Source organism: Erpetoichthys calabaricus, chromosome 11 (assembly GCF_900747795.2).
Source record: "Erpetoichthys calabaricus chromosome 11, fErpCal1.3, whole genome shotgun sequence".
NCBI lineage: Eukaryota > Metazoa > Chordata > Cladistia > Polypteriformes > Polypteridae > Erpetoichthys > Erpetoichthys calabaricus.
Window position 1 is genome coordinate 11,256,086 of NC_041404.2, and position 12,457 is coordinate 11,268,542.

General features: G+C 35.6%; 1 protein-coding gene across 2 annotated transcripts in view; it reads left to right on the forward strand.

The window, feature by feature from the left end:
* The first annotated feature begins 1,167 nt into the window (after positions 1–1,167).
* rnf130 (ring finger protein 130) overlaps positions 1,168–12,457 on the forward strand; it is a 129,301-nt gene continuing 118,011 nt past the window's right edge. For both annotated transcript variants that reach the window (XM_028812667.2, XM_028812666.2), the window contains exons 1-2: positions 1,168–1,257; positions 1,912–2,429. In XM_028812667.2, the coding sequence (XP_028668500.1) occupies positions 2,159–2,429 (271 nt within the window). In that variant the 5' untranslated portion in view covers positions 1,168–1,257; positions 1,912–2,158. The remainder of the gene's footprint in view (positions 1,258–1,911; positions 2,430–12,457) is intronic.

Genomic DNA, 12,457 nt, shown 5'->3' on the forward strand with positions numbered 1-12,457 from the left:
AACAGAAAACAACATTTTATTTAATTTCTTGTTGATTCTTATACAGTGTCTTAACACTTCCTGAAACACCCAGAAGATGTCAGTGGCCCATTAGCAGATTCAATTTTCCACATGTTCAGTAGATACACTGAATGACTTTAGACTCCCTGAGGGGTACTTTACACTGCAAAAAATGTGAATATAAGAATAAAGCATGAAGTGGTGAGATTTATGCATATATCATCCAATTACAAAAGACAAATTTTGAAATTACAAGTAAGAGCAAAACAGAATAATGCAAGTAATCTGAAGGATAACGTTTGTTAAATGTGGTCTTGGGTAGTCTACTCTTGTGTAGAATAACAGGGGTGCTTGTGTTTCATTAGCTATGTATGAATCCGTCTTTATATTTTATACAGCACCTTTTCTACTTAATATGGTGATAGAGTGGTATTAAATAAAGAATAGAATATGCGTGTATATGTGCCATATTGTAGACAATTATTCCATCCCAGATGAATCCCTGCCTTTTGTGGCTGTTTGTCCCGACACAGTCTCCAGCACCATATCTGTTAATGGTTTCCCTAAGTAAACACTGTCACTAAAGACAATGACATGATGCATTTATCAGGTAGAGGGCAGATCAAAAATCAGAAGGTTGCATTTGTGAGAAAAGTATATGTTCAGTTTAATGTAACTGTTAAAGCCACACAGTATGATTTTAAAAAACAAAGATATTTGACTCTGAAAGTATTACATTAATAAATTTAAGGGCATGCAACTAACATTTTATTGTATGCTACATTCAGCAATGTAAGCCGTCACAGCATTTCTCAAAAAAACAGCAAGTTACTCCTGACTGTTTTACACCGCATGTTCTGTGAGAAAAAATAAACTGATGGTTGTACAGTCTTTTCAAAGAGCTGACCAATAAATATTATAATTTAGTCCAATATAAAGACAAAACTAACACATATATGATAATGATTTGCCTTGATAGCATCATCATCATAATTCTGTTGTCGACCTGTTGAATCTTTACAGCAAAAGCTAATATGTAACTGTATAACAAAAATACGGATACATTGTTGTCACACTCAGCTTCCTCGTAATTGACTTACAGGCACCCGTGGCCAAGATATATGTAGGTGCGCGCGCACCATACTTTCAAGTCATTTTAGCGCATGCGCGAGTGGGAACCGGGTCGTGTGCGCGTACGCTGTCAAGTAGTCCTCGCGCTTGCGCGGGTCGTTGTGCCATGAAGCAGAAAGGAAAGAGGTAAAGAAAAAATACATAACATGATACATTTCTTAAAAAAAGAACAGAACTGTAAAGAAAAATGAGAAGTTTTGTAATGCGTACTAGAGTTAGAGTGTTTTAAATAGACGCGCTGTGTCTCGTTTAGCAGTGGTTTCACGGCTATGTATAAACAGAAAAGGAAATGCATTTTGGACTGAGGCCAGTGGTACAGTGCCTACATCTAATGTAAATCACAAGCTGCGACTTAATGTCGTCTGGTTTTCTGATCGTTACCCATGTAACTAAGTATCACTAAACTAATGCAAACGTGTTCGCGTGTTTCGATTCCTTTTTGCTGTAATAAAATGTTGCAGTTTGTCCTTCTTGATTATAAACTTATTCGATCATTTTGTAGGTAAGTTTATGTTAATCGAATGTAAAGAGCGTTGAGCACAGGAGTAGCAATGTATCAGACCATTGTCATTTGTTTTAGATGTAGCAACGTGGCTGTTTAATAGTAAAAGAATACGTGGCTGGCATTAATATTTAATACAAACTGCGTACGTCGACAAATGCATACAAAAAAGATGAATGTAACGGGGCGCCCAGTGTTTTCTGGATTTGTTCTGCATGTTAAATTTCCCCATTACCTGATGTTATTGTTTTATTTTTTTTCTGTTTACTCTCAAAAAGCAAAAAATGAACCAAGCAAAGCGGTACGCAAGGAAGGATGTGGAGATCCGAAGCTGAATTGTAATATTTATCTGCCAGGACCTTCACGGAAGGAATCGGTCAAGAAAGCTTCCCTTGAACGTTGTTTTCTCTGTGCACGAAGGGGAAAATAATACAGCTATATAAAAGAAAACTGCAGTTCAGACTTGTACATTGTCAGTAAAACGACGGATTTATTATCCGTGGGGCTAAGGAGGACAAACCAAAGATGCCGAAGAAGTTGCACGCAGCCCCACCACGCGACTGCCTCTCTGCCGTTATGGTGCTGCTTGTGTTGCCCCGTTGTCTACTTCCTATCTGGGCAGACAACAGCACTGCACCCAAGGAGGAACAGTATAACGCTTTACTTAAGGTCAATATTTTGGACTCCAGCGGTAACAACCACAAAGTACTGAAGATAGAAGATGGCCGATATGGTCAAGAGTCTCCCAAAGCTGAAGCCAAAGGGGTAGTCATTGCACCGGTTCCAATTCACGGAGGTAAATCACTTTATTTATTTTTTTATTGTTTGTAGTTGGCACCTGGCTTTGGAGCAGGTAACTGTAAAGAATCCCAAAATGCACACGGCACTCACTTTGAAGCTATGTCTAATTTACTGTTAGGCAATTTCTTTAATATTTCACGTTTAGTTTATCGCAACATGTTTTGGTTTTGCAGGCGTAATGGAAATAGACTCTTCAAATCCATATTGCATTCGTGCTTAAGTTCAACCAGTCATGTCCTGTGGAATATTATGCAATTCATTTGATCCTTCTTGTTTAGTTTCGAATAGCTAGTTTTGATTTCTCAAGCGTTACAGAAGTACATTTTTGACTGTAATACTATTGTTTTCTGGGTGTGGTGACCTGAAATCATTATAACCCTTCAAACATCTTCTGTGCTTAGTTTTGTGTCAGTTTAGAATATGAAGGTCCCAAATTGTCTCAGTTTCAATATAATTGTAAACAACAAATGTAATAAGATGGTTTACATTGATCTGATACTTACTCTGTGTGTGTTTTGGCCTGACAATCATTTTCTGTATAGCAACATCCATCATAAACACTAATATAAAGCTCTATTTAAGCCAAACTTGCTATGAAAGGACAAAATATTGCAAAGACAAAATGGCATGCATGTATTGGGTTACACATTAGCTAGTTTCATTAGCAGCAATCAAGAAAAAGTCATTGAGCAGCCTTCAGCTAGCAAGATATTTTAGTTGTATGGGCATGTCACAATCTGTTTCTTACAGGCAGACAGTTCATAACTCAGTAAACTAGTTTGTGTAAAGAAGCACAGATGTTGCTGTCCCTTGATTGCTTTTAATGTGCATTCTGTTGCATAAGCATTCCACTACTCTGAAATGTCCTCAATAGTTAAGAAAAGTCATTTTTAATTTAAATACTCATTCTTGTACAACACTATTAAAAGTAATAAATATAAAATGACTTGGAGATTATTTTAAAAATCATCAACCAAAATAAGTAATGGCAATATTGTTATTATCAAATAAGCACAACTGTGAGCAAGATAAGGATTAATACTAGGGATGTAACCAGATATGGTGAGATGCATTGTAATTGTAATGTCTCTGTCTATGATTTTATTTTATTGTTTGACACAAAGCAGTTTGCATCAGAAGTAGGTCACATTTGAGCTTGTAATGTGCAACAGTTTCCAAAGAAGGCATTTGTTCTTTCATGGTTTCCTGAACAGATGCATACAATTTCACCTTCCTCTGCTGTGACATTTGTTAACTGTTAACTTTTTGATCATTCAGTACTGGCCATGTATGAAAAGTTAGCTGACACATCTCTAGTTCCAGTATTTGCCTGCAAAATTTTTTCCAGTGGAATATTACAATGCTAGTACAATAACAATTCTAATAGATAGATAGATACTATCTATCTATCTATCTATCTATCTATCTATCTATCTATCTATCTATCTATCTATCTATCTATCTATCTATCTATCTATCTATTAGAATTGTTATTGTACTAGCATTGTTTAGCCTTTCCATAATTAATACTGTACAGATTCTTCAGCTATTAAAGACGATTATCTTTCATGTAGGTTATACTCTGTCCATATCCATCCATCCAACCACCCCTGCAGTTGATAAGAATGAAACTTTGATTGCAGTGGCTTCCTGTGACCATCCTTACAATAATCTAACTGAATACTGGGTTGACATTTTACTGTTGTGCTATTCTAAGGAATTTTATTCCCACCAGTTGTTTTTTAACTATATTATTTATGAAAAAACTAGTGCTTTTTAAAAATATGGTTACATTATTTTATATAGTTGATAGTTCTGTTGTGCAAATTTACTGTATAACTTTTGTTTAACTGGTAACATTGACAGATTTCCTCCAGTCTTTTGAGGATGATGAGAAAAAAATTGACCCAAGGGTGTTGTAGACAATCTGGAAACAAATGTTTATAAAAAGTGTCAGATTAGCTTTATGTAATACAGATAATAATTTGAAATGCGGCCATGATACATTTCTAGCTTGGTCAGAATCTGTGTGTTTGCTTTGAGTTTAATGCATCTTCCAGGGTTGATTTCTGACTTAGGCCCCATGATGCAGACATAGGTTCAGTATGTTTTCAGAAAATGCATCTTTTTGATAAAAAAAAAAGCTTACTTGAATGCATGCATCTACTGACATGCATATGTGTATATTCCTGCCCTATTGCAGCATGTGCAAAAATAGTCTCCGCATGCTTGGAGCAGTAAATTGTGCCTAACTTAGAACCAGAATATTGGGAAAATATAAACTTTATATTGGTTACTAATTGAACAATGTAAGGTGTTTGTCGTATATTGTGAAAAATATACTTGTAGAATGACAAAGTATGCATGTCAATATTTATTTTCTGTTTCTTTTATTGATATGGTTCACGTACTAACTTCAACAGTATTTTTTAAGAACCAACATAACTGAATATTCAATTTAAAAATATACTTTTACGTTTGGAACGTTATGACATTGTAAGCATCAATGAAGTTATTACATCATACAAAAACACATGCTACATTAGCGTGAAATACAATGCATACAACATCAGTTTCTAAATCCAGTCAAAAGAAAAAAAAAACACCAGAAACTCATTGATCATTGAAGTATGGCATATTCAGTGGCAAGAGTTGCTGCCTCACAGCTCTAAAATCCTAGGATCGTGTGTGAAATCAGATACATGTGAGTTTTCCTTTCACATCTGAAAGACAGTACTTTTAAGTTAATTGGCGAGTCTAAATTAGCCGTTTGTGAGTGCATGCGTGGATTCTGTCAGGAACTGGTGTCCTCCATGGGCTCAATTTCTGCTAAGTACCCAATGCTGCTGACGTAGGAGATACAGCATCAGAAGATGAATGGGTCATAGTTGCTAAATCTTAAATTAACATTTTGCTTTATTCAGTTTGTCCCAGGTTTGGGACCTGTCATTTTTTTCAATGAGAAAACTATATACATGTGCGATATACATGCTATAAATTCCTGTGACGTTTTGACTTCTTGTTAAGGTAAACATTTAACACCTAAGAAAACTTGCATCAAGGCGTTTAGTTTACATTTGATAAAACTATGTAACCAGTAATATATAAATAAAACAAATGTTTAATTAGTTTGGGGAAAAAAATAAACCTTTTATTCCCTTTGATACAAATAATTTCACCAGTTTTCTTTTGCATTTTAGATTTTTCAGTTGTGTTTATGCAGTATAGCTACATTACCACTTGATATCAGATAAGATTTTTGACTCATTTCAATCTGTTCTTTGTTTTCTGCTTAATTCTAAAAATACCAACAATGTCTTGCAGCTATCAACATAAAAGTGAAAATTGATTCCTAATTTTTAGGACAGCTGTTTATGATTGAGACTTTACAATGGGAGTTATATGCTCCTACATTCTAATTGTGGTAATGATCTTTACAGCTTTATAAATCAGACAGAAGTGATTCAAAAAACCTGTGAATAAAGCACTCAAGTAGTAAATCTTGCTTGATTTAAACATGTTAACTTCTTGTATTTTGCTTAGTGCTTAATTGTCCTATATTTCGTACATAAAAATGCAAGCGTTTGATTAGATTAGTGTAAAAAAAAAAACATACCTAACATTCCTGTTGGAAAGTAAAACTATTTAGTCATTGTGAGTTAAAAGTTGATAGTATCTTGTTACTGTGTTACTGCCTGTGGCATTGTCACATAGAAATAGAATTTCTGATTTTTGGCTAAGTTTTATAAAGAAATAGCAGGGCTTTGAATTTTGTGTGAGTTAGAGAAAGAGATTTTTCCCCATTCTAAAAACTAATGAGGGGAGTTTACTGGGTTGATGGGGGTGGGGTCGGATTTTGTGGGATTTTAGATAGTCCAAAATGATTATATTATCCATTATAAATACTATATTGATTTTATTTTAACATGTGGATTAATCAAATTTTATTCACTGACATTTTCTCACCAGTACACGAATGAGACATTTAATTGGTTTCACAGCACTTAACGAAGAACAATATTAATTGTCAAGTAAAATTAATTCGAATTTCAAATGTCACACACTTGATGCTTTAATTTTCCGTATCTTTTCCTCATTTTTTTTAAGACTTTTCCCACCTGTAACACTACATTTGTGAAATCTAAAATGCTAATTTAAGATCATTATTTCAGAATTTATATTAAACAGACATTATTCTAATGTTTTCAAGCTGATAAGTGATCAGAATTAAGCTTTTCATATGACTGTACACTAATGCAGAAGTTGTCACTGAACTGAACTGTAAGTGCAGAATAGTCTTTACTGGAGAAGGAATCACATTTGCTCCCATACTATTCAAATGTATGTCAAATTTTTTAATCAAATTACAGTTGTTATGCTAATTAGTGTTACATGGTATACCGGTACTAAAAGCACTAGATGTACCAAATTTGTAAAACAGTACTATAACAGCATTGTGGTTATTTTGGTACTGGTTAATATGGGTATGTACTGGTACCCCATGCTCAGACCATACCCTCAAACAACACACACACCCGAACCCCCACCCCTGTCATAATCGTATGTGTTTGTTTGTGATCTTGAAATTCCAAGCTCAGGGTACATTCCCTTCCCCACTCCTTGTTATAGTATTCACATGATTTCCCCAAAAAAGTCTGCTTCTTGCATATCTCTGAGATTATGTGCTTCCATTAACACATGACACATTGTACTATTGGAAAGATTTGCATTAAATATTGTGAAAAATATAGTAAATACATTTTATTTTGGTAAGATGTGTAAATGGATGTGTGCAAGGTCCCATCCAGGGTTGGATCCTCTTTTACACCCAGTGAAGGATAGGAACTGGCTATTAACAACCTTGACCTGGATATGCTAGTCACAGAATAGATGTTTGGATGGACATCTATAGACATGTTCATAATGATCCAAGAATAAAATTGAACCTTCAGTTCCTTTATCGCAGTGGTGTAAGGCGCTGTATTAAGAATCAAATAACCTCGCCACTCCCTCCACTGAGAGTTGTGTGCTCTCAAACATATACAAATTGTGTATTTCATTTTTCACTTTTTCTATAATGGCATAAAACTGGGAATAATGAAAGCCTTTTCTTGACTTGTAAAGTGCATTAGGAGATTCCCTCTTTATTAATTTAAACCATGCTGGAATTTTAAAGAATGGGTAGGATACCCACAATCCTTTGCCAAAATTAAAGCACTGAATTGTTGTTAAGCATCAAGTGTTTTAACTCATTAAAGCAGTTAAAGACGTATCTAGATCAACATCATTCTGTTTGAGTGATGAATGCAACGAAGTGTTGTCTACATAAAAGTAAAAGTGAAAATTATGCTATACCGTCTAAATGTAGTGTATAGACTAAGATAGTGTGCCTCCACATGAGGAGAAATATCTGTCAGCCTATTCACTGCCATTCCTTGCCTTTTGACAATTGCTGCTGTGGTAGACTCCATCTCTCCATGATTCTGAACTGGATTTAGTGGATTGAGAATGTTATTATGTTTGAAATTGGTCAATAATACACATAGTGCTTAATGTAATATCTTCATTAAAGGTTTTTCAAAGGCCATTTTAAAAGATGCATGTCTATAATGTATGCTACAATATTAAAGAAATAAATTCATCTGTTAGTTCAAAAAGCATTCAACAAAATGAGATAATTGATATTCAGGGAATATTATGAGACTCTATTCTCTTCTCAGTACAGTAAAATCGAGGCTGAAATAAGGAGCTTACTTATTTTTTATACTTTAGAAATACTACAACAAGAGCTACATTAACAATTAAGTGTTTTCTAAAATAATCTCAAAAGTGAAAAAGCTGCGGATTCAGAAGTTGTTAGCTTTTTTTTTTCATAATTCTATTATTTTTAATTTTAAGTTTCTTGAAATTGAATAAATAAAATTCCTACACAAAACTCAATAATTTTAAATAAAAGTAAAATGCCCATAAATTCTGTGTCTTATCCTAGAAGCAGAAAATCACTCTCAAATCTGACAAATGCAGTTTATTCATTTTAATATATGTTTAATCTGTATGTGTATCTCTGGAACTTTTACTGTATATAGATCTGAAAAATTTATTTTACAGAGTTGAGTGGGATTATTTGCACTATATATCACATTGCAAAAATGAATATCTGAACCCAAAATATCCACATGGTTTAACTTACTATACTGAGGGAACAACATCTTGCATTTCCTTTTGTTTATATGCACTACTGGATATGGCATTGTATACAGATTGTTTTAAATGAGGCTAACATCTGGTAGTTTGGGACTCTCTGAGAATGTGGCATAAGGTGTGTTACTGAAAATCACAGTATCTGTCTGTCTGTCTGTCTGTCTGTCTGTCTATCTATTCAAGCTGTCCATTTATTTCCTGTCTATTTAAAATGCACAGTGTTCAATGATTAGAGCATGCATGGTATTATTTGTCATCTGTGTATTTGCATCAAAGAAGCAACCTTGTTCTAAATATGAACTTTCCAAAAACCTTTTCCTTTAAATGCAGGTCAAACACTTTGCCCAGCACAATATTTTTTACTTTCCCTACCTTCCTCCATTATCTCAAATGTCTAAAGTATACAAGTGCTTCTGCAAAAACATACCCATATGTAATTTGAGTCATCACTTGTAAAAAAAAAAAAAAAAAGGTGGGATAAGAGATTCACATGGAACAAATGTGTACCAACAAGTACACAGAGGAAGAATGTGTGCAATGATGAATAGTCAACTAATAAATCCTTCTATAGTTGTGCTTGAAAGTTTGTGAGCCCTTTAGAATTTTCTGTATTTCTGCATAAATATGACCTAAAACATCATCAGATTTTCACTCAAGTCCTAAAAGTAGATAAAGAGAAACCAGTTAAACAAATGAGACAAAAATATTTTACTTGGTCATTTATTTATTAAGGAAGATGATTGAATATTACATAATTGTGAGTGGCAAAAGTATGTGAACCTTTGCTTTCAGTATCTGGTATGACCCCCCTTTGCAGCAATAACTGCAACTAAACATTTCCGGTAACTGTTGATCAGTCCTGCACACCGGCTTGGAGGAATTTTAGCCCATTCCTCCATACAGAACTGCTTCAACTCTGGGATGTTGGTGGGTTTCCTCACATTAACTGCTCGCTTCAGGTCCTTCCACAACATTTCGATTGGATTAAGGTCAGGACTTTGACTTGGCCATTCCAAAACATTAACTTTATTCTTCTTTATCCATTCTTAACGACTTGTGTGCTTAGGGTCGTTGTCTTGCTGCATGACTTGCCTTCTCTTGAGATTCAGCTCATGGACAGATGTCCTGACATTTTCCTTTAGAATTCTCTGACATAATTCAGAATTCATTGTTCCATCAATGAAGGCAAGCCATCCTGGCTCAGATGCAGCAAAACGGGCCCAAACCATGATACTACCACCACCATGTTTCTCAGATGGGATAAGGTTCTTATGCTGGAATGCAGTATTTTCCTTTCTCCAAACATAACGCTTTTCATTTAAACCAAAAAGTTCTATTTTGGTGTCATCACATCCACTAAACATTCTTCCAATAGCCTTCTGGTTTGTCCACGTGATCTTTAGCAAACTGCAGACGAGCAGCAATGTTTATTTTGGAGTGAAGTGGCTTTCTCCTTGCAACCCTGCCATGCGCACCATTGTTGTTCAGTGTTCTCCTGATGGTGGACTCATGAACATGAACATTAGCCAATGTGAGAGAGGCCTTCAGTTGCTTTGACATTACCCTGGGGTCCTTTGTGACTTCGCCGACTATTACATGCCTTGCTCTTGGAGTGATCTTTGTTGGTCGACCACTCCTGAGGAGGGTAACAATGGTCTTGAATTTCCTCCATTTGTACACAATCTGTCTGCCTGTGGATTGGTGGAGTCCAAACTCTTTAGAGATGGTTTTGTAACCTTTTCCAGCCTGATGAGCATCAACAACTCTTTTTCTGAGGTCCTCAGAAATCTCCTTTGTTCGTGCCATGATACACTTCCACAAACATGTGTTGTGAAGAGCAGACTTTGATAGATCCCTGTTCTTTAAATAACACAGAGTGCCCACTCACACCTGATTGTCATCCCATTGATTGAAAACACATGACTCGAATTTCACCTTCAAACTAACTGCTAATCCTAGAGGTTCACATACTTTTGCCACTCACAAATATGTAATATTCGATCATTTTCCTCAATAAATAAATGACCAAGTATAATATTTTTGTCTCATTTGTTTAACTGGTTTCTCTTTATCTACTTTTAGGACTTGAGTGAAAATGTGATGATGTTTTAGGTCATATTTATGCAGAAATATAGAAAATTCTAAAGGGTTCACAAACTTTCAAGCACAACTGTAACTGCCATTCGTACCCACCCTTTGAGTTAGTTTTATTTACTGGAAAGTTCATTTAATAATATAAATGAAATTAAATGTGCCAAAACATATGAAGTATGGAGAACAGTAACACAAATGAAGAGAAACCACATAACTATTCATATAAATGGCTGATTGTACTGTGCAGTTTATTGTGCCATATTATGTACAATCCCTTCCAGTAAGTCTAAAAGTGGCACTCATTGTTAGTATTAACTGTTGGCATGCTGCAATTAAATACGTATCTTAGAGACAAAGCCGGTTAAAAGTATGTGTCACAATATGTAGATATCAAGGAGCAGACTCACTTGTTACATACTAGTCACATATAAGTTATGTACACCAAAACTTCACATTTAAGACACCAATGTTCTGGAATAAAATCACATTTCTTGTTTATTTTTACATGCACAGGTGTGTTTTCAAGGATGATAACAGCTGATACTTTGTGTGCATTTACCTCTGTCTCATCTGTATGTACACTCACAAGCCACTTTGTTAGGTTAGTTCTTGTTAGTACAAGGTTGGATCCCCTTTGGCCTTCAGAACTACTGTAACTCTTTGTGACATAGATTTCAACAAGGTGCTGGAAACATTCCTCAGGGATTTTGGTCCATGTTGACATCATAGTATAACATAGCTGCTGCAGATTTATCAGCTGCACATCCATGATGTGAATCTCCCGTTCCACCCCATCCCAAAGGTGCTCTATTGGATTGAGATGTGGTGACTATGGAGACCATTTGAGTCAGTGAACTCATTGTCATGTTCAAGGAACCAATTTGAGATAATCTGAGCCTTCTGATGTGTTAGCCTGCTGGAATTAGACATCAGAAGATTTGTACACTGTGGTCATAATGGGATGGACATGATCAGCAACAATACTCAGGTAGACTGTGGCATTTAAATGATGCTCAATTGGTACTGAGGCCGATATTGTACAAAGAAAATATCCCCCACACCATTACACTACCACTACCGGCCTCAAGTATTGATATAAGGTAGATTGGATCCATGCTTTCATGTTGATGCCAAATTCTGACCCTACCTTCTGAATGTCACGGCAGAAATCAAGACTCATCAGACCAACGTTTTTCTAGTCTTCTGTTGTACAATTTTGGTGACCCTCTGCAAACTGTAGCCTTAATTGCCTGTTCTTCACTGACAGGAGTGGCACCTGGTCTGGTCTTCTGCTGCTGTAGCCCATCTGCTTCAAGGCTCGACTTGTTGTGCATTCAGAGATGCTCTTCTGCATGCTTCAGTTGTAACGAGTCGTTATTTGAGTTGCTATTTCCTTTCTATCATTTCAAATCAGTCTGGCCATTCTCCTCTGACCCCTGGTACCAACAAGGCATTTTTGCCCAGACAATTGATGCTCACTGGATGTTTTCCCTTTTTCAGGCCATTCTGTGCAAACCAAAGAGAAAGTTGTGCATGACAATTCTAGTAGACCGTAAGTTTCCAAAATACTTAGATCAGCCTGTCTGGCACCAACAAGCATGCCACATTCAAAGCTACTTAAATCGCCTTCGCATTCTGAGGGTTAGTTTAAACTTCAGCAAGGTGGTCTTGACAATGTCTAAATGTATTGATTGGCTGATTAGATATTTGTGGTAACGAGCAATTGAA